At 42.3% G+C, this 25,432-nt stretch overlaps 3 protein-coding genes across 4 annotated transcripts in view; 1 reads left to right on the top strand and 2 right to left on the bottom strand.

Annotated features, from left to right (window-relative positions):
* Nucleotides 1–259: 259 nt before the first annotated feature.
* TMEM230 (transmembrane protein 230) lies at nt 260–5,953 on the bottom strand (the record flags this gene model as incomplete). Its single annotated transcript, XM_079719951.1, has 3 exons — nt 260–1,341; nt 4,187–4,309; nt 5,855–5,953. 3 exons carry the CDS (start codon nt 5,951–5,953, stop codon nt 1,201–1,203), a joined length of 363 nt encoding a protein of 120 aa, XP_079576077.1. The 3' UTR covers nt 260–1,200.
* A 3,973-nt stretch (nt 5,954–9,926) lies between these two features.
* PCNA (proliferating cell nuclear antigen) lies at nt 9,927–14,895 on the bottom strand (the record flags this gene model as incomplete). The annotated part of the gene is made up of 6 exons (XM_079719720.1): nt 9,927–10,078; nt 10,166–10,289; nt 11,883–12,077; nt 13,204–13,271; nt 13,434–13,531; nt 14,675–14,895. 6 exons carry the CDS (start codon nt 14,893–14,895, stop codon nt 9,999–10,001), a joined length of 786 nt encoding a protein of 261 aa, XP_079575846.1. The 3' UTR covers nt 9,927–9,998.
* An 8,100-nt stretch (nt 14,896–22,995) lies between these two features.
* Nucleotides 22,996–25,432, top strand: part of CDS2 (CDP-diacylglycerol synthase 2) — a gene marked incomplete at its 5' end in the record, with an annotated part of 57,986 nt that continues 55,549 nt past the window's right edge. For both annotated transcript variants that reach the window (XM_079719408.1, XM_079719407.1), the window contains one exon: nt 22,996–23,052. In XM_079719408.1, the coding sequence (XP_079575534.1) occupies nt 22,996–23,052 (57 nt within the window). The remainder of the gene's footprint in view (nt 23,053–25,432) is intronic.

Here is a 25,432-nt window from a genome sequence, read left to right as displayed (position 1 = left end):
ATCCAAAGTTGAAGTCATCTTCCCCAATAACCTTGCTCTACCCACGGCCCTCCAAATCTCAGCTAATGGCACTTGCAGGCTTCTAATCATCCAAGTTCATAACTTCAGAGTAAAAGAATGACTGGAAAACAGTCTAATGCACAATGCCAGTTATCTAAAAATGAAGGTAGACCTAGGTATTGGGATCAAAGATATCATATAATCACTAAAATGTTTTCTAAAATAGGTTTAAAGTTATCTTTTAAGTCTAGGATTTAGATTTTGACATTTTAATTTCTTTTGAATACAAGCCACTTTTTGCAAGCTAGGAAACAGAATCAAACTAAGGCAGTCTTGTCCTCTAGAGATCCAGGCCAGTTCTTAGTCTTCAGCAGAATGATATCATAATACGAGGTGCTAACAACAGGGTTAAAAACTATAAATAATAACCACTTATCTACATTTTTTCCTTAGGAAACAGCCAAAAGTCTCGTCCTTAAAGGTATGATATACAGAACATCTAGATTTACAAAGGACAGAATGATCCAAATTATATGCTGGCCAACCTGTCAGTGAACCGGATCAGAGCTGGCCAAGGACTGGTGAACAGAAAATGTGTTTACAGTTTGAATATTTGCTCTGAGGTTTAAAAAATTCCTAGTTGCTGTTAATAAGAAAGCAAGTAAAAAATATTATAGATGCACCACACTGATATTTGATTTTGCCACGGTTTTCCACTAGAACACAAAGTTAGAGTATGGGGATAAGACACTTACATATTTTCAAAATAAATTACTTAGTAATAAGAAATCTGACATACTGCGTTCTTCCATTTGCCACAAGAACATATTGACAATGAGGACTATTTTAAAAAATGCTCAACTCTAAAAAGGGTGGTGGCAGCAACACATTCCACTACAGAATAACCTCCCACTTTCCCATGCAATTAACACTGCTACTTTTTATGACACATATTCATGTGGAAAAACTTGTCAGGAGCTTTTGCCAGGGCCAGGAGATGAAAAATAGAGACTGTCCTGATGACATGGATAGTTGTAAGCTCAGTTAACATCTTTAGGATGGATCCATAAAATCTGGCCACTGTTTTGTTAAACATCTGCAAATCGCAGAACTCCTTAGCCCTTAGCCATAGTATCTGCTCAATGTCTTAAAGCTGGGCTCAGTCCCATCTGTGACTCTTTTCTTCAGGGCTGAGGTGTGCTAGTCATCAAAGTCTGGAATGTCATCGTAGGAGTACCCCCGGTAGCCTTTGGATGCATAGTAGGCGATGCGCAGGTGGTAAAATCCTGGCAGGAACACCAGGATGCCAATGATCAGGACGGGAACGGCCCGGTCTGCCCCCTGGTGGCAGAAGGATGCAAACACATCAGTACCATGCAAGTTATAAATTTTAAAATAAAATAAAGCCATGGGTCCAATCCATGGATCAGTTATCATATACTTTTCAGAGCACTTTCTTTTGGTAATACACTACCAAGGCAAAAGATTTACATCTCTTTGCCTCCTTATCAATTTCAGAAAAACTACAAAGTACTAAAAATTATAAAGAAATTATCCATGTTCAACCATAGATATCTACTTCCCATAAAGAAACCAGAGTTCCTTAGAGAAATGGCTGTTGAGGGGGCAGGGCATGTACAGATGGGCCTGGGATAACTTGCTGAGCCAGAAAACAAGAAAGCTATCAAAGGCTAACCTGGGTCAGCTTTAAAAGACAGGAGTAGGGGACTTCCCTGGTGGCAGAGTGGTTAACACTCCACGCTCCCAATGCAGGGGGCCTGGGTTTGATCCCTGGTCAGGGAACTAGATCCCACATGCATGATGCAATGAACTGCCACAACTAAGGAGCCCACCTGCCACAACTAAGACCCAGCACAACCAAATAAAGAAAGAAATATTAAAAAAAAAAAAAAGAAAAAGAGACAGAAGTAACCTGAAGAGGCTCCTACTGACCAAATATGGGACAATTTATATGTTAAAAAGAATATAGACTACAGTTGACTGAAGCACAAATATGTAAAAAGATGATGACCTTACAGTGATACTAACAATTCTTTGGTTACCTTTTGAGGTTGCTAGGTGTATTTTTATAAAAATTTGATAAAGAGAAATAATCAAACATTTTGCCTACCTTCACTATACACATTGTATTTCAGGGTAACCAAATAATGGTTTTGAGAAAGTTCCAGAAGAATTTTCACTGATAAACATGGAAAATTATAGAACTGGATTCATTAGTGAAAAGGGTAATTCATTTTATAATAAATGAATTAGGCTGAAGACACTTGAACCCAGTAATCAATCAATATCAACTAAAAATTAGGACAACCATTTTGTGCCTCCTAATGTAATGCTATAGCAATGGTTCTCAAAATGTGGTCCATGGAACACCAGCATCCCTTGTTAGAAATGCAAATTCTCACGCCTCACCCTAGACCTACAAAACTGGAATCTCGGGCTTCCCTGGTGGCGCAGTGGTTGCGAGTCCACCTGCCGATGCAGGGGACACGGGTTCGTGCCCCGGTCTGGGAAGATCCCACAGGCCGCGGAGCGGCTGGGCCCGTGAGCCATGGCCGCTGAGCCTGCGCGTCCGGAGCCTGTGCTCCGCAACGGGAGAGGCCACAACAGTGAGAGGCCCACGTACCGCAAAAAAAAAAAAAAAAAAAAAAAAAAAAATGGAATCTCTGGGAGCAGGGTCAAGGAACCTGTGTGTTAACAAGACTGCCAAGTGATTCTGACAGATGCTGAAGTTTGAGAACCCATGTGCAATAGAAAATACACAGCATCCCTATGAAATATTCTTTCTAAAGCTAGGCTAAAGTAGAACTAAATCTAAGCAAGTCCCTAAATCTAACAGTATGCAAGAAATATGAGGAATAGAAAAACAAGTAAATGGTATCAAGACAACACCCCTAGATTAATGTAAAAACTGTTAGAGATGCACACTTACAGATTTACCAGCAAATGTAAATCTGGTATTTGCTTTAGTATACAGGAAAAAAACTTGGGGATAGATGAAACAAAACATTCATAATTGTTGATGCCTAGCTGTGGATACACAGTGGGGGTTCATATTATTCCATCTACTTCTGTTTTGTTTGAAATGTCTGCAATAATAGTGAAAAAAAAACCCAAACTAGAAACCAAAACAATCTATTAGGTGATTTTCTTATTAACACCTTTATCCTTATTTATAAAGTAGTCTTTTATAAACCACACAAGGTGAAGTGATATTTGTTGCATGTGGATCTCACCTCCACTCTCAATTTTCACATCATTAATAGAATTTTGACTATACCCCTGGGATTAACAATGCATGCTGCAATGAAAGCTAACTGAAGGCACAGTCCTGAAGTTAGATGTTCAAATTTAGATGGCACCAAGTATGCCTCTGGTGGCCACATAATAGTTTAGGACCTGAGGCAAATTGGATACAGGTCTCAAAAGCCAAACGTAGCCATTTTATTGTGACAGTGTTTAATATTCCCAGTTCCAACGATAATGCCCACAGTTTTAGCTCTTGGCTTTGTTCCTTCTGCAGACCAATGTGACCATCATCCCCTGGCCTGGTGTGTGTTGAAGAACAGATGTGAACTATGGTCAGTATTACTTTAGAACAATTTAGACGCTGTGTATAAGCATCTGTATACAATCCAAAAGAAAGAACCACCAAAAACTACTTTAGCAAAAACTACTTTAGGTTACTAAGGTATCATACTGAAGCTCAATAGGAACTCCAACCAAATCCAATTTAAGAAAGATCTGATCCATGAGCCAAAAGTCCTGGCTTGGTCAGTGGCGCCAGAAGCCTCACTGCTTCTCCCCAAACACTAAGTACAGCAGTATAACTGCAAAGTTATAATAACAGCATTCTACTCCAGTTATAGCCTTTATCAGTCAGAAATCCTCAACGCTAGGCTCAGTTTTGCTGTTCCAAACTAAGATGGTGGGAAAACTGCCCAACATCTCAGAGGGAAAATTTGCCTACCTGCCACACCCACCTCATAGGAACTGAGGGAGAAGTTTCCTGAAGCTCAACGGAAGAAATATGTCTTGTTATCTGAGAACAAAATCTAAAAAAAGAAACCCTTTTCTCCTTTCTGCTGGAATATACTGAATATAAAAATGTGAGTCCTGGCTCACATTTTAAACATTCCATGGCAATCCCACAAGCCCCTCAGCTTACCCCTTTGCTGATATAGCCTGCCAGCAGGAGGGAGCCTATGATAATGAGGAAGGCGCCAATCAAAAACAGCACTGTAGCAAGCGCAATGGCCTTATATGGAATCTTAGGAGGGCTTTTCTTAAACTGAAAGAGAAACAAAAAAAGACAAGGAAGAGCATTATGAATACACCAGGGCTCAGACACTTTAAAGCAGAGAGGATAAGAGGAACCAATCTTGGTGTGTCTTGAAGTCCTACTACCCAATGCAGCTCTGGGAGAGAAAGGAAAAGGACTGGCAGGAGATGAAGCTCTAGTTATTGCTCTAACAATAACTTGCGGGAGGGAGTCCCAGAATGTTATTCTTTCTCGTTTTAGTCTCATTCCACAGACCATCCATTGTACCGTAAAAAAATCATTTTCTTACAAAAACAAAAGACACTTCATGGTCATTCACTGATTAGACATGTTTTTAATAAACATGTCTTGGCACATGGAAGGCTGTACTAATCTACAGGGATTAAGAGTGTACATCATGCTCTGGAAAATAAGAAAGAAAATAAGTGATTTCTGGCATTCAAAGTTAAGCTGGCATATAGTCAAAGGTTTAAAAAAAAAACTTTTTCTAAAGCATTAGTTGCCTGTCCCACAAGGCAAATAACCTGCCTTATTAACAAGTTCAATTCAAGGTTAAGATTCAGACACAAATTCCTAAGGTTTGGCTCATGGTTGTGTCTGACCTAACTGACTGGAAGCTTTCCAGACGCACTTAAAAAACAAAACAAAACAAAACAAAAAACCCCCCAAGGGCTTCCCTGGTGGTGCAGTGGTTGAGAGTCTGCCTGCCGATGCAGGGGCACGGGTTCGTGCCCCCGTCCGGGAAGATCCCACATGCCGTGGAGCGGCTGGGCCTGTGAGCCATGGCCGCTGAGCCTGCGCGTCCGGAGCCTGTGCTCCGCAACAGGAGAGGCCACAACAGTGAGAGGCCCACGTACTGCAAAAAAAAAACAAACCCCAAAACTCTCTTCTTCAAGTGTGGGTCCAAAAAGTACAAAGAATAATTGATTTGTTTATATTTAAAAGGATGGGTTCCTGCCACTTCCTCTTCAGTCCTGGTTCCACCTAAAATATTCTATTCTAAAGGGAAGTGGGCAAAAGGAGATGCTACACCATTAACTATTTTATAAACAATGATCAGGGTAGGACACAAACTTAATAAATATTGTTTTACTTATTGTTTGCCACAAAGAATACCTTTAATAAATTGGATCTCATGACATCAGGAAAGAAGGAAGATTCCCACAACCTGCTGGCTTTAGCAGTTAGTTTCTCCTTTAAAGGAGATGAACTGGGTTTGACTGAAGTGTAAACAAACTGATGACACAGTCTTTTAAAAATTCTACTTAACAAAAGACAATCTGATTATTTCCAGATAAACTAAATAGAATTTGCAACTACTGAACCCTGGCATTACAACTAAAATTTCTTAGACAATATTTATATTGGTTCGAAACTGCTCTGCCAAGGTCCTTCCTTCTGCAGGCTATGGCTGAAAATCTCAGAGCAGAGTTTCTTTCCTGCTGCTCCCTCTAATATCTAGGGACAGTGAGCAAAACCTCTACCTGGAAGGTTTCCCTGCTAACTCAGCAGAAACAGAGCCAGCCAATCTCATCAGGTCCCTTCTGCATTTACCTGAAGGTCAATGTAGCCATCGTCTGTACTGGAGAGCCTTGAGTATTTCACTTTACTACTGGGGATTCCAGTAGCCAGGTTGGTACGAGACGGCATCATAACACGCTGACACAGCTACAGTCTGAAAACAAAGAAAAGTATTACTGTCTGCAGGCTACAACAATGTGTTTGTTATACGTATTGGAGTTCTGGGCTGCAATGTCATACTAGCAACTGGCAATTTAGGCTCCATTGCTCTTAGAACCTGATATTCCTTTGACAAGTGAAAGCATTCTCATTATGCATCTACTCTGGTTTGTCCTGGTAGAATAAGAATCAAGACATTTGCCAAGAACCAGACCTCACGTTTATGTTGCCACCAATGTTTCTCTGCCTCCTAATTTTTCCAAAGTCACACGGTGAGTAGGTGAAAGGGTGGTGACTTAAATCCAAGTCCATCTGACATTTCAACCATTCTGCTATAGTATAGTATTGCCTGTCCCCCGTTCCTGCTTCCAGAAAAAGCAAGAGGAGCATATACTCAAGTGATTCTCTTATTTGTCAGGGAGAGAGGAAAAAGGGTGGGAAATGGAATACATTCACATCAGCATTTTGCCTATTTCCCTCTGATAGATATCATCCTTTTAACACAAAGGATCTGTAAAACTTCTTGTTGTAAATTTGGATAAGCTACTGGCTACCAGTGTTGTACCAGTGTCCTCTGATTTGCCTGCCTCTCTGCTCCACCCCAAGCACTGAAAGCAGCGATTGCACTTTCCAGGTTACTCCTACAGCTACATTAAAAACAAACAAATAAACAAAAAACCCCGAATAAATACCTGGTTTTTGTTCAAAATAGTCAAAGCGACTACAGTAATGAAATCACGGTTATTATGTCACTAGTTTAAACACAGTGGATAAGATTAAAAAACAATGACATTTAAATTGAAAAACATTTGTAATTTGTGTACTTTTTCTCCATAAAATCACAAAGTTATGTGAATGAAACAAGTAAATCTATTTTGATCATGAAGCTATTTGATTTCTAAAAGTGAAACATATCTTTAAAAAAAGAAGATTAAGTATTTCAATAAGGGCAACATAAAAAAAAACATAAAACATAAAGACCAGACTTCCTCTGGTACGACATTTGCAAATAATCATCATCATTATAATGGCAGTTAACAATTACCTAGTATTAAGTGATGGGTACTGTTTTAAGTGCTTTATATATACTTAATACTGAATATTAATGCACTGTTTTAAGTGGCCCGCAGTCAACCTAAACTAACTAGCATTATAAAGGAATTGGTGCTAAATGCTCGTGCCCCTTTTTTGTAATTATATACTGGAGCAGAAATCAAGTATTGAAAAAATAAGAGTATGCTTACTTACATGCTTTTCTAAAAGGGTTAGATCAAATTTCGTCAAATACTATGTTTTTAGGTGTTGCGATCCCGACTACACGATAATCTAAATTTAATTCTATAAAACTTTAAGTCCAAACTACCAATAAGTGGGGGGTTTGAGAGCATTTAATCACCTCTGATTTGTATTAGTCTTAAAAAAATAGTTTAGGGCTTCCCTGGTGGCGCAGTGGCTGAGAGTCCGCCTGCCGATGCAGGGGACACGGGTTCGTGCCCCGGTCCGGGAAGATCCCACAGGCCGCGGAGCGGCTGGGCCCGTGAGCCATGGCCGCTGAGCCTGCGCGTCCGGAGCCTGTGCTCCGCAACGGGAGAGGCCACAACAGTGAGAGGCCCGCGTACCGCCAAAAAAAGAAAAAAATAGTTTACATACTCTGACATTAACGTCACACACTGCATCAAAACATAAAAAAGCGCAGGGCGTGAAGGAGAGGGGAGACGAATGCTTACTGGTAGCAAAGGGTAATAATTCTAAAAGAGGGGAAAGGAAAAACGTAAATCAATGTTTTCCGGGTACCAGCCCAAGTTCCCAACAGGCTTTTTTACCAGCCTCACCGCAACCCCAAAATTTCCTCAGCACTTGAATGTTGCAAGAATTTTGAAAACATCAGCAAAGCACTTAGCACAGTGCCTTGCACTACGCGCCTCTACACACTATTTCCCTGCTCGCCTCCAGACCGAGCCAACAAGAGAAATAAGGACCAACATGATTTTAGAAGGAAAATAAAATCCAGTTTCTGGACAAAGGCCAGCCGTGCCCCGGGAGGGCGAACGCTCCACACCGAGGACTCGGGGATTGATTTCGGCAGGGAGCGCAGTCTGGGCCGCGCCGCGAACCTGAGTCGAGCTCTTCCGCTCCCGCCCCGCCGTACACACGCCTTACCGGAGCCCGGGCCAGGCAGCCCGCGCGCAGACAGCTAGCTCACGGTTCGCAGCAGGAAAGCCGGAGACCTCACGGTACGCCCCCCCGCCACCAACTGCCTACCCGCCCCAGACCAGCTGGGAGCCGGAAATGGCGTGTCGGAAGGCATCGCGCCGGACGTGGCGTCACCGGGAGCGACACCCCCGCGTTCCACTCTCCGTCCGGTTTCGGGCGTGTGCCCGGGGTGCTAGGGCTCCGCAGAGGGAGCACGCCCCGTGGGGTTTCGGGAGGCGCCGTGGGTTGGGCTGGCTGCCGACCACCTCGCGGCGGGCGAGTGCCTAGGTAACCGGGCCGCCTGGGTCACAGGTCCAGGGCTAGCCGGCTACGTGTTTTTTTCCGGCCCCTAGGGTAGTGTAGGGAGCTCAGTGGCGCCTCGAGAGGCGGAAGCCGAGCCGGCGAAGCTTCCTGAAGGCCGGGGCTGGCAGGTCTCCCTATGCCCAGGGCCGCGCCGCAGTCTCTGCGGCCCTATACCCCACCCGCTGCTCTCGAGTAGCCCCACATTCTTGCGCTTCAGTTTCCCCGCTCCTCGTCTTCAGGCCTTACCCCGGTAAGAGGTCTGGCCACAAGGGACATTTTGCAACACGTGAAACTTTTTAAAATGTCGAGCTTTATTAAAGTATAATTTACATACGATAAAGTACAATTGGATTGGTTTTGACAGATGCATATAATCTTGTAGCCATCATCACAACGTAGATAAAATATTTTCATCACTCCAAAAATTTCCATCAGGCTCCTTTGCAGCCAATATCCTTCCCCAACCCCAGGAACACAGAAAGGTAATGAATAGTTACCTACTGGATACAGTGAGTTCTACCGTCACTCCAAGTACGATAGAAATCTGTCATTTAATCCACCAAACACAAAATACACCGGAAAAAAGGACTACAATAAAGGAATTCTCAATATGCAGCATGTCAACTTGTGACCTTGTAGCACAATTACTGCTGGGCCTTTTTCACTTTCTTGGTTGAATCCAACATCCATGGAATTAAGCCACCTTCATCCTTTAAGGGAGTAAGTCCCCACAAAAGGCTACTTATGCTAGAGAAATTATTTTTGCACAAACATACTCCTTGGGACCTATCAGATCTACTAAAACTTCCAAGAAACTTCCTGTACAAGGCTCCCTGGGCTAATGAAACACTGCCCTGTAACAATGCTAGTCTTATAAAGCTGACAGAACTTTGGGTACATTAAGCTTCTGTAAAGTGTTAGTTTCTGCTAGCAAAAAAGACAAAATATTATGTATTTGTTCTACTCTCCCCTTTTCATTTCTTGAGCTCAAGTCAGAATACCAAAATAAGTTTGGCAAATGAATCCCCCAAAATACTTTGTCACCTGCTGTATCTGGAATACTTTTTATCACTGTATCTAATGTTATATCAACCTGCTCTAGACTGAAAAAATAAGCTCATTTACATGAGCTGCTTGAATTGTGAATTCGTTAGGATACTTGCAACCATCGTGGTCCAAATGAAGGCACTGTCCTGTGATGCTTGAAATTCAAATGACTTTTATTTAAATTGAAAACAATACTTAAAACTGCATTTAGAGTCAAAACCCTTGTTCATAAAAATTATAAGGAGTATTCCTAGGTAAGGCAAAGTTATTACTAGGTTAACAAGACCAGATTTGACTTTGGACTTTACTCTTTGAACAAACTGTAGAGAATGGAGAAAAAAAAAAGTTATTTACAGAAAACTGTATCTACATATGTACTCAGAGGTACAAAGACAAAAGAGACTTAAGTATGTGCTAGCATCTCAGAAGCAGTTCTCAAAGAGCTTAGTTTTATTTCCTTGAATTTTAAGAATGTCTAAGATCCTTCTTCATCCTCGATCTTGGGAGCCAAATAGTACTTTAAATGTCCCATATCAGCAATTTTATACTCTACGACTGAAAGAAAACAGGAATATAATTAATTACTGAGAAGTACCACATACACTACCTATAAAACAAGATTCAACAAGTTTATTATCTTACCAAGGGGTACATCTGCAGACATACTGAGTGTTACTGTAGGAGAGAGTGGAGTGGCTTTTGTAAAGAAGTTCAGGTACCTCAGTGCAAAAGTTAGCTGAACTGGTTCATTCATCTCTATGGTAACCTTAGGGAGAAAACAAAAGATTCATCATACTGAAAAACATCAAGAAAGCTGCAACCCATTCATTTCTAATATACATTGACAAATGACTTAGTTTCTTCAACAAATAAAATTGTAATAGAGGGAAAATGAAATTGAAGAGAAAACCAATGGACTAAATAAAAGAAATTTAAGGAGTGTATCTCAATGAACTGTAATGTACGGACCTTATTAAAATCTTGATTCAAACAAACTGAAATAACCAAGGAAGTAGCAACACTGAAAAATTCCTTAATACAATTTTCTTAGATGTCATAAAATGTTTACACTACGAATAAATTAAAACATTGATGAGTGAATTTTTTCTTTTTTTAAAAATTTCTAGCTGCGCGGCTTTAGGGATGTCAGTTCCCTGACGAGGGATAGAACCCACGCCCTCGTCAGTAAAAGTGCGGAGTCCTAAGCACTGGACCGCCAGAGAATTCCCTATGGGTTAAGTAACATTTGAGAGAAGAACAAAAATCAAGATTGGCAGGGGAGTGAAATGTAATTTAGGAGAAAAGAATCAGCCCCTGGAGTTTTGTTACTAATATATACTTGTTACTAATATATGTATTTTTAAACTCCTTATTTAAAAGTTAATATAAGGATTACATAAGAGCTCACAACAGCTAGATTTTCCCCCCAACTAGATCCTACTGGGTTGCTCAATTATTTGGTAAAAACACAGTAAGTACCTACAGAAAGCTAAAGCTAGCCTCCCAAGCCTATCCTTAAGAGTATGTGTGGGTTTGATACACAAACCCATTGTTCTACAGTTTATAAAGGTTGCACTAAATTTGCATTCCCTTCTCACAAATTTAAGTTAGATGGCATCTATAACATCACTTGCAGGTTTCAAAAGTTTCAATTCTCACATTCTCACATATTAGTTACTTGGAAATGCAAATTCTGTCTGTTTTTCTTTAGAGCTTTCTTTAATTTTAGCAATTACCTTGCTAAAGACTGAATGTTTGGGCTTCCCTGGTGGCGCAGTGGTTCAGAGTCTGCCTGCCGATGCAGGGGACACGGGCTCGTGCCCCGGTCTGGGAAGATCCCACATGCCGCGGAGCGGCTGGGCCCGTGAGCCATGGCCGCTGAGCCTGCACGTCTGGAGCCTGTGCTCCGCAACGGGAGAGGCCACAACAGTGAGAGGCCCGCGTACCGCAAAAAAAAAAAAAAAAAAAAAAAAGACTGAATGTTTGTGCCCCCCCCCACCCCAATTCACGTTAAAACCAAATTCACAATATGGTGTTATTGGAGGTGGGACCTTTGGGAGGTGCTTAGCGTTAGGAAGGCAGAGCCCTCATGAATGGGATTAATGCCCTTATAAAAGAGACCCCAGAGAACTCCCTTGCCCCCTCCACCATGTAAGAAGGCTGCTGTCTGTGAACCAAGAAGCAGGCCCTCGTCAGACACCAAATCTGCCAGCTTCCGAGCCTCCAAAATTGTGAATAATAAACTTTCGTTGTTTATAAGCCACTCAGTCTATGGTATTTTGTTATAGAAGCCTTAGCAGACTAAGATATAACCTAATATTCTTCTTCAAAGTATTTTGTTTACTTAAAAACTACTTACAGCCTCCTCTTCTTTATCAACATTACTCGTTTGTGACAACTTAATATTTCCATTTCCAAGTTCTCCACTTGCAGAAAATTTCACTCCATCTTTTGCACAGGAAATTACAACAGCATCTCCAATATGACTGAGATCTCGGCATATACGTGCAAATTCACCAGAAGGCATCTTTACTACACAGCTGTACTCTTGTTCCTATAAAACAAAGAAATTTAAATGTCATGGAAATGAAAGATTTGGCACCCTCACTTTCTGAAGACTCAGCATCTAAACAAGAACTCAATTCAAGATTTTCTGATTACTTTGAAATATCACTCATTGTGTAATTTCTTAACACTCTAACCACTCAAAAAATAAATGCAGATATAAAACAAGTATGCTGTAAGAATAGCCATACTAAGAAAACAAATTAGAGCTTAAACTTTTAACAGTAAATGCACCATCCCAGGAACAAGAGCCTTCACCTAATCACCCTACAGTAGGGCTAAATCAAGAGGCCATTAGGGTATGGCATACAGTGATGATGGCGCAAACAGGTCTGCTTTCCAAAACAAGAGAATATGATGTTAGGCGTTTTAAACATCCGAACACCTCTTCTCACTTTTGATGTTGATAAACCTAACCGTAATGAATTTCTGCTAAAATAGCTTTAAGATCTCTCAATAAAAATCAAGCACTCGGGTTTCCCTGGTGGCACAGTGGTTAAGAATCTGCCTGCCAACGCAGGGGACACAGGTTCAAGCCCTGGTCCGGGAAGATCCCACATGCCGTGGAGCAACTAAGCCCGTATGCCACAACTACTGAGCCTGCACTCTAGGGCCCATGAGCCACAACTACTGAACCCGAGTACCACAACTACTGAAGCCTGCACACCTAGAGCCCATGCTCCACAACGAGAAGCCGCCTCAATGAGAAGCCTGTGCACCGCAACGAAGAGTAGCACCCCCTCTCCCCAGCTAGAGAAAAGCCCACACGCAGCAATGAAGACCCAACACAGCCAAAAATAAATTTAAAAAAAAAAGATCGACAAAAAAACAAAAAAAAATCAAGCATTCTAGGAATAATAATTTAAAAAGAGACGCAGAGGTTAATGGAAATATTCACTCGGCAGAAATAAATTCAAACCAATGAGCCACTGTAGAACACCAGAACTTAATAAAATGACAAATACGTCAATCTTAAATACCCCACTCTGGAACATGCATGAGCATATATACAGAAAAAGTTCTGTTAGGAAATACGCTTTAAATTATTATATTAATATATCTTATGTAACTATCAAGACTGTACAGTATGCTCAATCAGAAACTCTGATACTCACTGGAATTCCAAGTTGTTCAACATCTAAATCCATTAACTTCATTTCATAGTCTGAAACCTTTTCTTGATCTACCAAGAGAAACCAAATGTTGAAGAACATGTAAGTTTACAACTATCAGGTATATTTTACAGCCATCACAAACATTATCTTAAATTTCTCTCAGCCTTCGGAAATAATGACACTACATTTTAACTTCTTCTAGCATAAGTCAGTAGAAGGGTGCGACTTACTTGGAGCTTCAAATACTAGTGCCAAGGTGTCCGCATTATCTTCAGCCCTTAGTGTAATGATGTCTTCATTGCCAGCACATTTCAGTATTTTGGACATGCTAGAACACAGAACAACAAAGGGTTTAAAATCAACAAATTAAAACCAGGAGGTACCACTTTTTTATTTTAATTATTTAATTATTTTATTTATTTATGGCTGCTTTGGGTCTTCATTGCTGCACGGGCTTCTCAGTGCAGTGGCTTTTCTTGTTGCAGAGCATGGGCTCTAGGCGCGCGGGCTTCAGCAGTTGCGACACGCAGGCTCAGTAGTTGTGGTGCATGGGCCTAGCTGCTCCACAGCATGCGGGATCCTCCCGGACCAGGGCTCGAACCCGCGTCCCCTGCATTGGCAGGCAGATTCTAAGCCACTGCGCCACCAGGGAAGCCCAGGAGGTACCACTTTTAACCATTAGACCATCTGCCGAATTGGTGAGTTAGAGAAACGTAAGGGGTTTGTGTAAGCCGGTCCAGCCATTTGGAATGCAATCTGGTAGTATTTATACTTAAACTAAACAGCCCCCCCACCAAGAGCAATTTCACTTATGGATATAAATAAAACAGCAGTATTTTATGAACTGCAAATCCCTTTGGTGGGTGAAGTAAATTACTGGGCCAACGATCTTTAAAAACGATTTAATAAACCTGTTAAAACACACTGCATGTAGTACGGGTAAACATTTCTCACAAGCTTTAAGATTTAAACATGTGTATGTACTAGACAGGTAGTGGTCAAAAGTTGAAAGCACTGCCCTGGAGAAAATTTTCCTCAAACCGGGATCTTGGGGTGCTCAGCGCAACTCTGTAGTAAAAGAAATACTCTTGTCCCTCGTTAGGGCGAAAGAACTAGAACACATTATAAAGCAGTTAAAGTCAACCAGGACCAAGGTTTCTCATCCGAGGCCGCCTGCACTTAATGACCAAAGAGCTCTGCAACAGTCTTTTCCTGGCACCGCAAAGGAGTCCGTCATTTTCCCGCCACCACCCGCTTTGTGACTTTGGCGCGGAAAGAGCCGGTTCGCGCTGCAGCCAGCGCGGGCTTTCCGAACCGCGCGTTCTGCTGGGTCCCGCCCCACTGGTGCCGCAGGCCAATGAGAAGGCGCAGATGGCCCACTCCAGCCAATGAGGGCCCGGCCCGGAGGCGCTCCCGCCAAGAGCCAGAGGGGGTGGATCAGGGCCCGGCTATCCGCTGCTTAGGGGCTCACCTGGTGAGGTTCACGCCCATGGCCAAGTTGCGGTCGCAGCGGTACGTGTCGAAGCCCTCGGAGCGTAGGGTGAGCTGCACCAAAGAGACATGGGACGAGTCCATGCTCTGCAGGTTCACGCCGCTCGAGCTGATGTCCCAGCAGGCCTCGTTGATGAGGTCCTTAAGCGCCTCAAGCACCTTCTTCAAGATGGAGCCCTGGACCAGGCGCGCCTCGAACATGGTGGCGGAGTCGCAACGACACGGCTGCTGGCGGAAGGAAGGAGGAAGGTGTAGCCGGCTTAGGCTTCAGGAGATGAGAGCGAGCGGGCGAACTAACTCAGGAACGCTTGAGACGGAGGAAGCCCACAACCAACCCGCCGCGCCTGCAGCAGTTTAATACTGCCGCGTCTGCGAGCGCGCGCTACGACCCCGCGCCCCTCGCGGAGACGTCACCACGCTGCCCCGCCTGCTGCCTGGGCGGAGAGACTGAAGAGCCAATCGTGCCCATGCTCCACACGAAGCCCGCCCCACCCCTAACATCTACTGGAGGGTGCGGACGTGGGGGCGGGGCATGAGCGCTGCGCCTTCTGAGGGCCGGCTGATAGGCGACCGGCGGGAATCCCCGCCTTTTTGTCACGTTCCGGAACCGGACGTTAGAAAAGTCCGGGCGAGTGTGAAGGTCAGGCCTAGACTTGGGGTGGGGGTCGTTGAACTGCGTCTTTGTGGTGCTTCATCTCCCTCTCGAGGGGTAGGGAATTTCCGGCCTCGAAAGTGAAACGCAAATCCAGCCTGCTAGGAGGAAGAGCCACCTTGTAGCCTAAAGAGTGCTGCTTTAAGAGGTGTACAATTATGATGAAAAAAAAAGTTGTCTTGACCACCAGCTCTTAAACCTCCTCCGCCACATACACACCAAACTCGTATCACTTACCGTATGCAACTTTATAAGCTTTTTTATTTTCTCTACAAATGTATTTTTAAAAAAAACGAATGAATTTATACCGTAGACACTTCTGCAAAGTACTTAATAAAGAATGTGTAATTTTATGCCAGGTACATGTTTTCTATATCAGCACCTCTTAAAAAGATGGCATAATATCCTACGTATGTAACCAATTTACAAAGTGCTTGTAATTTGGGCAACTCCTTGAAGTATTGCTGGATCGAAGAGCATACATATTAAAATTTTGATAAATGTTACTAAATTGATTTCTAAAAGATTGCAATTTACATTTCAGCCAAAACTACGAGCATGCTCATTTCGCCTAATTTTTCTTTCTATAGATATTAGCAATCTCGTTTTAAAATCTGTGCTCATGTGGAAATTTCAGTTTGTGTATTAAAAGATTGGTGCAAGTTGGATATCGTTCATATAGTTCTTGACCGCTGTCTTATTGATTAAAAGGAGAACTTCATATATTAATAATCTTCTTCTTATAAATATCCCCCCATTGTTTCTTTTTTGCTTTGTTTACAGCATTTCTCTTTAGTTGCTTCTAATATTTTACCTTGGTCTGTAGAATTCTTAATTTTTCTACCGTGTATCTTGGTGTGGATTTAGTTTTATTTTTCCTGTTCAGGGAATTTTGTATTCCTCGATCAGAAGATTCATGTATTTCATCAAGTCTAGAATATTGTCAACCATTATGGCTTCAAAAATTGCCTTTCCCTACTCTGTTCTCTCCCTCTAGCATTTTTTTTTTTTTTTTTTTTTTGCGGTATGTGGGCCTCTCACCGCCGCGGAGCACAGGCTCCAGACGCACAGGCCCAGCGGCCATGGCTCATGGACCCAGCTGCTCCGCAGCATGTGGGATCCTCCCAGACCGGGGCACGATCCCGCGTCCCCTGCATCGGCAGGCGGACTCCGAACCACTGAGCCACCAGGGAAGCCCCCCTCTAGCATTTTTATTAGGTGTATCTAGTTCACTGAATTTAAGGTACCTTCAATTGTAAGATGCCCCATTATTTTATGTAGCACAAGAAAATAAAATATCAAACTATCATATGATTTATCATTTGGAATGTCTATTTTGTAATTATCAAAAGGACTTTTAGACTTTTAAAAACATTTGTATATGTCACTCATGTGCATAATATGTACACACTATATATATATTGGTTAAAGCACTTTTAATATATCTTCACATTCAGTTTCTTACTCAGTTACTGATACTGCTGTTTTTCCATATATCATACTCTGTCGTCAAGGGTGTGGATGATGCAGAATTCTCAAGAGTGCTCCTCTATTGTCTCTGGAATTTCTTCCAAGTCTCTGCCACCCATTCGTAAATTTTGATACTAGCACTAACTTCCTTTATGTATAATCAACTATCCTTTTGCATACATCTTTATATCAAAACACAACGGTTTCATCTATTTGTAGGTATTTTCCTTTCCAGGTCCTTTTATTTTTATTTATTTTTTTTTTTAAAAAATATTTATTTATTTATTCATTTATTTATGGCTGTGTTGGGTCTTTGTTGCCGTGCACAGGCTTTCTCTAGTTGCGGAGAGTGGGGGCTACTCTTCATTGCAGTGCTCAGGCTTCTCATTGCAGTGGCTTCTCTTGTTGCAGAGCATGGGCTCTAGGCGTGTGGGCTTCAGTAGTTGTGACGCACAGGCTCAGTAGTGTGGCACACAGGCTTAGTTGCTCTGTGGCATGTGGGATCATCCCAGACCAGGGCTCGAACCCATGTCCCCTGCATTGGCAGGCAGATTCTTAACCACTGCACCACCAGGGAAGTCCCTCCAGGTCCTTTTAGTGTCTCAGTTCCTTTGCAAAATGTGGAATGTATTCATTCCAACAGTGAGAAACATTTGCTTCACTGATAACGAATGTATACTCTACTACTCTGTTTCTGTGCTTTCTGCTTACGTAATAACATTTTGGTTTAATGCCAAATCGAAGTGTTGATTTGAAGGTATTTTAAATGGCAATTAAACTCCACCCATGACTTAAGAATGGGTATGACCTGTGGTCAGGGAAGGCCTTCTGCGGAGGTAGCAGTTTACCAGAGAAACTAGCTGTTTGGAGAGTGGGAGAAAGTATTCTAGGCTGAAAGAATAACATGTTTAAAAAGGACAGCATGCTTAGAAAGTGTTCAGGTAGTAGTTTGTTTTAAAATTCAAAGCTTTTTTTATAAGTATTTTTCCCCTGTTTTATTGAGATGTAATTGACATACAATAGGACTCAAAGATTGATATGTCCGGAACACACTGAACAATGGGGAGAGTGGTGCAAGGTGAGGTTGCAAAGAGAGGCAGGGCTGAGATCTTATAGCCCTTTACAAGCCCTCTATAAGTGAAAAGGAAAGTTATCAAAAGGTCTTTGGCATGAGACAATTTCTGTTTTTTTTTTAATTAATTAATTAATTTATGGCTGTGTTGGGTCTTTGTTGCTGCTCACGGACTTTCTCTAGTTGCGGAGAGTGGGGGCTACTCTTCATTGCCATGCGCAGGTTTCTCATCGCAGTGGTTTCTCTTGTTGCGGAGCACGGGCTCTAGGCGAGCAGGCTTCAGTAGTTGTGGCATGCAGGCTCAGTAGTTGTGGCACGTGGGCTTAGTTGCTCTGCGGCATGTGGGATCTTCCCAGGCCAGGGATCAAACCCGTGTCCCCTGCATTGGCAGGTGTATTCTTATTCGCTGCGCCACCAGGGAAGTTCCCAATTTCTGTTTTAAGAGGATTACTTTAACAACTAGTAAAGGTGCTATTTCAATCAGTGAGAGAAAGAATGAATTAAATTATGACCAAACAACTCGTTAAACTTCTAGGAAAAAGTAAAGCTATAGACTCTTCCTAATAACTGTTTACTGAAATAATTTCCAGATAGATTAAATAATTAAAATTCAAATAAATGTAAACCCAATAAGAAATGAAAAAATATTTTGGTAAATATTTAAGAGATCTTGCTGTGGGCTTCTAAACATAAAAGGAAAAAAACCCATAAAACATAAGGAATGACTACATAAGTTTTAAAACTTCAGTGTGCCTAAAAACTTGTGTTGGTTAATATACTTTATTTCCACAACAGAGAACCCAATTCAAACTGAATAAAAGGGCACTTTATGTATCTAAACAAAATCCAGAGATCCCTGGCTTCTAGTGCCTAAGGTCCAGTCTTAGTAAATGTATGAAAAATGGTTAGCATATTAATAAGCAAAGAAACATAAATTAAAGGGAGATAAAATTTTAATCTACCAAATTAATAAAAATTGTGTTAATACCCGTTTCTTAGGAAGGATATAAGGAAGTGGGCACTTTCATGACTTGAAGATGAGAGTATAAATTGGTATAATTTTTCCAGTGGGAATTTGGAAATGTGTATGAAAATCCTTGGAATTTTTAATTTAGTCTTTGACACAGAAATTCAATCTATAGGATTTTTTTTTTCCCAAAGAAGTAATCAGAGTTACTTACCAAGATGAGGCATATTTAAGAATGTTTCTTATAGAATTATTAACAATTCCCCTGAAATTGGAAATAATCTTCAGGTCTAACAATATGGTCTTTGTTAGGTAAATTATGGTAAATCTGTAAGATGGAATACTATAAAGCCTTTCAAGTACCATTCTCAAAGGGCATTTGATGTTAAAAAATCGGGTTATGAAACAGTATAAACAATAGTATCCCAACTTTCTAAAATTATTATATCTGAGTGTAAGTGCACATAAAATAGAATAAAAAGGCAATAATATGGATATTAACAGTAATTATCTATGGCTGATGCTACCACAAATGATCTTAATATTTTTCATTATGCTTTTCTGCATTTCCCACAATTTCTTCATCAAACATGTATTGTTGGTCAGAAAATGTTAATGCATGGTGGGAGAGAAAAAATGCTGTGAACTATTTAATATATTTCTGGCAAATTTCTTTACAAGGTGATATCACATATTAAACTGAGTCTCATTCCTGGCTGTACATTAGACTCATCTGGAGAGCTTAACAAACCGAAAGAAATAAGCCTATTTCCTCTAGGTTCCATCTCTAGAGATTCTTATTTAGCTGGTCTAGGATGGGCCCTCCATTGGCATTTTTAGAAGCTCCCCAGGTAATTCTAATAAATAATTAGGACTGAAAAGTACTGTTTCAGCATGTGTGATCAATTGATGAATATTTATGCTTAAAGCCACCTGCACCTCCATATAGACTATTGGTTTGAAAAAGTAAGACCTATGCTTTGTCAGAGAGAAGACTGAAATTATAGTTTAGATGGACTGTCTAATAATCTAATAGGTCTACAAGTTTGTGGGAATGCAGGATTTGCATTTTTGAAACTTTAAGATGTTAGACAGTTCTGCCTAGCCCATTCTCAATTCCATTTTGCATGTCATCTCATTAAACTGAATAAGAAGTTTTAGCTTTCTGAGAACACTTGTCAAGATAAGATCTAGAAAGGCAATATGAAGGACAAGAAAAAGACTAGATCAAGTCTGTTTTTGTTTATGGACAATTTTTTTTAAAATGTATTGTTTAAATAATTCATTTATTGACAGTTCTTCCCCTCTAAGAGAGGAAAAACACTATTCGGGGAACTGAAGAATTTTCTTGTCACTTGTACCAATGCAGTTTTCAAATCATCAAGAAGGTGGGAGGTGTTTTTATTATAGAATGATAATAATTATAGCAATACCTGCCCACTTATGCTGAGCTTGCAGTCAGCCTGCACACTCTGGGGGGCTAAAAATCTCATGCTAGTTACCTATACTAATCTAAAGTATAGGTATAGGAGTGCAATAGAAAGAGTGCAATGAAAAGAATCACCATATACAAGATATGTCACAAGCCTGGAAGAAAGGGCCCTAGAGGAAAGAGCTATTATGAAGTATTCTATTATTATGAGGTATTTCTATTGAAGGGAAAAATCAGGGGTAGAGGAGGAGGTGTAACGTAATGTAAAAGAACAAAATTCTTCTTTGGGCTGGAGGTGAGGGAAATTTTTTACTTTTAATTTCTTCCTACAGTTGAGGGAGAGGCTCTAAAGCTTGCCTAAATACCTGTTAACATGACTTCCAGAGGTCTAAATATCTGATCCCTGTTTACCACAGTACTGACTTCAGAATTGTACCTGGTCTGAGCTCCATTAGCTTGGGAGGGCTGAGTATGACAGATAAGAAGTTTGTTCGGGCCAAACTCTAGGGAGTTATCCACCCTAGTAATTATACTGTGCGTTCTGAAACTCTGATCTACGTGCACTGGTTCTCCAGTTAGGCTGTGTTTCAAAGCAAGCAGCTGAGGTTCCAGGAGGACTGATGTGATGCTTACTCGGATGTGACCTTTCACAATTATGTTCCATAAAGGTGAGAATCTGGTTACTAACACTTCCACCTGTCTTAAAGGATGACATTGTGACTGGCTTTGTGTTGACATCCTTCTAGATCCTTTAGATAATAAACCTTGCTTAATTTACCCAAGAAGTGTCTGGTCTTTAGTTCAAGAAGTGATCACTGACATTAGTCAAAATGGTGGTCACACAGTCTCCAACAGATTAAAATAGTTTTAAAATTACCATCAGCATGTTATTTACTTTTTTTAAATAATTTATTTTTTACTTTTTAAAAAATATTTATTTATTTATTTTGGCTGGGCCGGTCTTAGTTGCAGCACGCGGGATCTTCATTGCGGCATGCGGGATCTTCATTGCAGCATGCAGGCTCATAGTTGCGGCGTGCGGACTTCTTAGTTGCGGCACGCATGCGGTATCTAGTTCCCCACCAGGGATGGAACCCGGGTTCCCTGCATTGGGAGCTGGAGTCTTACCCACTGGACCACCAGGGAAGTCCCATGTTATTTACTTTTATAAATAAGATTAAAACAAAAGACAAAATAAAACAAAAGAGCACAGCTTTCTCTAAATAAATTATGGCCTGAAGGGAGTGGTCTGTTTCTCTAAAAAAACCAAGTATTTGTGCGTTAATAGGGAACAAAGCATACCCTGAGTTCAGTGTTCCTCTATACCTATTTTACTGTCACTTTGAAGCAGTGTTATAGGCACTTGGGAATATACTTTTATAGAAATCAAGAAAATATAACACCCTTTTCAGAATTCTCACTACTTTCCCCAAACTTCACAGTTCAGGTCAAAATTGCTAACACAAAATTGCAACTCCTATGTGTGCAAATTTCTCTCCTTGTTAAATTACAATATGCTTAAGGGAAGGGGCCCCATTTTATACTTGTTTTACATCACTTAAAGGCAGCCAACAGGAACTGCTGAAGGCAATGCTGAGCAACACAGATATTAACAATGTATTTAGGAAGACCAGGAGTATGTTAAAGAGGACGTTGGTAACAGATCTGTGTTCGTATTCTTAGTGGGCACTTTCTAGCCGTGAGACCTTGGTTAAATCATTTTCTTTCAGGAGAAACTTTAAATCTATTAAATGGGTACTTGGGATGCGTCAGGTACATAGGAGATTGGGCTGTGAACAAAGCAGGCAGCATTCCTGTCCAAAAATATCCTTCAATAGTCCAGAAGAGAGAAAAGAAAGCTGAATAATCGTGGAAGACCCTAGCTGCAAAATGAAAATCATATCCACTTCCAAGCGTTGTACAGATTAAATGAGATACATTAAAGAGATTACATAGTTCAGTACCCAGCACATAATTAACGCTCACTAAATAGAAGATAACTTGGCAAAGCAACGCAGACTTAAGTTTGGCTTTCACTTCCTTATCACGTAATCTCCTCCTTTTACACAGGTGCGTTCTCCAGGCCTTTCCGCTCAGGGCCTAACAAGCGTCTACTTATCAGTGAGAGGGAAGAGCCCTGGCTATTGAAGACAAGAAGCCGAAAGCAGCGAGCACTAGGCCGGCTAGAGCCTCGGGGCTGCAGCCCATGGCCCCCAGCAACCTGTTATCTCTTAAGACCCGGGGCTCCAGCTCCCGAGCTCCCATTGACCAGTCTCCCTCAGAAACACACGCCTTTTCCAGCCCTCTCATGCTGCTATCCAATGCACGCCTCTCCGCTCCTCTCCGCTCGCCCCGCCCCCGCCCCGCCTCCTTGACGGGTTCGCGCCATTGGTGTATCTCCGGGGCTGTGATGGCAGCGGTGCGCGTGCGCGCTCGTTCGGGGCCCTCCCGAGAAAAGGAGTTGGTGGGCCTGGGCTGGAGGAGGCTGGTCGTGCTCTGCCCGGGTGAAAGGGCGGTGGCTGCACCGGGCGGGGCCAAGTTTCAGGGCTGGCGGCCGGGCTGCGGTGGCGCCAGGAGCCACTGCGAAGCTACGCGCTGCTTAGGCGACGCGGGGCCGGCCGAGCAGAGTCCGCGCGTGTCCGCGCTGAGCTGCCGGCCCCGGCGGCTGCGCCACTCGGCCGCAGCGACGAGGCGCTGGTGTTTCCAGCATGACGGAGCTAAGGCAGAGGATGGCCCGCGAGCCGGACGCACCGCCTGAGGACAAGGTAGCGGCAGCATCGGGTGGGCGCGGCCGGGGCAGCGGAGTCCCCCGGACGTTCGTGCGGGGGTGCGCGCAGAGGGGTCGTCTTGCCATCTGACTCTTCTGCGCGGCCGTCGGCGGCCCCGGGCCTGGTCGGCGGGAAGGGTCCTCGGGTGCTGGGCCCCGCGGAGCTCGCGGCAGGGTTCAGCAGGTCGGGGTCCCGGGGACATGGCTCTGGGGTCCAGTTGGGTGTGGTATCTCCGGGGCGCAGGAAGGAGAGCGCGGGGGTTGCGCATGTCCGCAGCCCTCGCAGGGCTGGTTGCGGGGTCCTACGCCAATCCCCCTCCCCGAGGCCTTCCTGGGTGTGAAGACGTCGAGACCCCGGAAAGACTCCTCTGAGCGTGACTTAGCCTCTCTGATCTTTAAAATGTTATTTGGGGGCTGGAGCTGTAACAAGACAAGGCCATGTGATTTGCCTGTTAGGAGATTTAAACCCCTTTTCGAAAGTTAAATCTGTTGGCTTTAAGCAGAGTAGTCTCTTAATTCATGTAGTCAGCAGGTGTTGGAAGGTATATTCCCCAAAGATGGGCTTGTTTCCTGCTTCAGATGTGGGCGTTGATGGGGTAGAGAAGGAGGGTAGAACAGAGGCCATCTTGGCAGGGACGTAGTTGGTTGGGGTTGAGAGATGAGGGGAGTAGACTTAATTGGTTGAAGTGAAAGGTTTGTGTAAGGGAGTTGAGGAAGGTGAGGAGTCATTATGTTACTGTGGACGTTGCATGACAGCATAAACTTAGTGGTAGTATTTCGAGCCTGGAGTTAGCAGTGGTCAGGAGCAGTGTTATTTGGTAAATTGATCTGACAGTGATGTGTAGACTGGACTGAGGGAGCATGGACCAGAATGAAGCAGACTGGCTGACTCGCGGGTTGCCAACAGGTGACCTGCAGTTGTTTTCTTTGGTCCCTGTGTTGCTTTAAAAACCAGAATATTTCTCCCAACAATCTGAATTTATTGCCTATTTTGGATCATTGGAAGATCTGCCATCACATTCCCACCTGATTAACGTTTGGCTGGAACTGAGGAACAGCTGTTCCCACCAATCCCTGTTGCTCTACACCAGGCCCACAGCACCCATTTATGTAGCTTTCCGTTTTTGGTAACTGGAGGAAAGGAACATTAGGGAGATATCAGGAAGGAGGAAGGCACAAGATTAGGTGTCAGGGTGTCAACAGCAGTTATACTGGAAGGAATGTTTTGGGTGAAAGATAATGGGATTTTAAACAATTTTTTGGTTATGACAGTGGATCACCCAAGGAGAACTCTCCATACTGATTTTTACAATATGTTTTGGAGAAAATTTAGGGCTTGGGTGCAAGTTTAGGAGTCGCTTACAGAGACAAGTTACTTTGAAGTTTCTAATCTTCCCATTAAATACTCTAGCTGGGCCTGGAAGAGCTTTGTGGCCACACTGCATATGCCTTTTGGGGAGTTTACAGATATTTGGAGGCTGTGTAGCCCTGTTTAAGGGTGAGAGATCAGACTTGATGTTAATGGGACTTTGTGGTTTTAGAAGGTGTGAGAAGAGGTAGAAAAAAAGAAGGCATGATACCTAATGGGTTGTATTTTTGAAAAGCTATTTGTAATAATTAGACTTAGTGGTAAAAACAAGCAAAGCCACATACCCAGAAACCATGAGGTTATGAGGTGAAACAAAGTTTCTACCCTCCCCACCTAACTACGTGGATCCATCTCCCAGACAAAAGCGCCAGTTGATTCTTAAGTACTTTCCCATCCCCTGGTGTAGGTAAGGAGGATATGAGGAACTATCCAGCTAAAGGTACCTTAATTTTTTACAATTGCACGTAAACTGCTTCTATGATGACAGAATGCCTGGGCTTAGAGGTTCACTAAGTGCTTGTTGCTCCACAAACACAGCACCTACTTGCCTTCTGTTAAAAGCCTAATGTAGTCCACTAGCCCAGAACAAGACAGTTGCTCCATTGCTCAGTATTTCTGATTATCATGCATGGGATTTCAAACTTCCATGATTCTGGCTTTGCTGATATTCTTGGGTTAAAATTTAGGAAAATTAGAGATAATAAAACAAGGATATCTTTTTAGGGAAATAAATGGTGAAATGGGAACTTTCTTATTTCATAGTAGAAGAATTCAGAAAACAGTATTAGGTCAATTCATTAAAAGAACTGGAACAAATTTGAAAGATTTAAAAAAATGTTTCAGTTGCTTAACTGTTGTGGCAAAGTGTCTTATAAATAAGCAGACAAAATAATCTGGGGAATGTGTTTATTTTAAAAGTCAGAAGGTATTTTGTTATATTTAGCATCCTGGAATGGAATTGTCAAAGCCAATTGCTAATAAAGGAAACGTTTTCCTCTGGGAACCGTGC

Source organism: Hyperoodon ampullatus, assembly GCF_949752795.1.
Source record: "Hyperoodon ampullatus genome assembly, chromosome: 14".
Taxonomy (NCBI): domain Eukaryota; kingdom Metazoa; phylum Chordata; class Mammalia; order Artiodactyla; family Ziphiidae; genus Hyperoodon; species Hyperoodon ampullatus.
The sequence above is the reverse complement of the archived record's forward strand: the minus strand, read 5'-3'. Positions and strand labels throughout refer to the sequence as shown.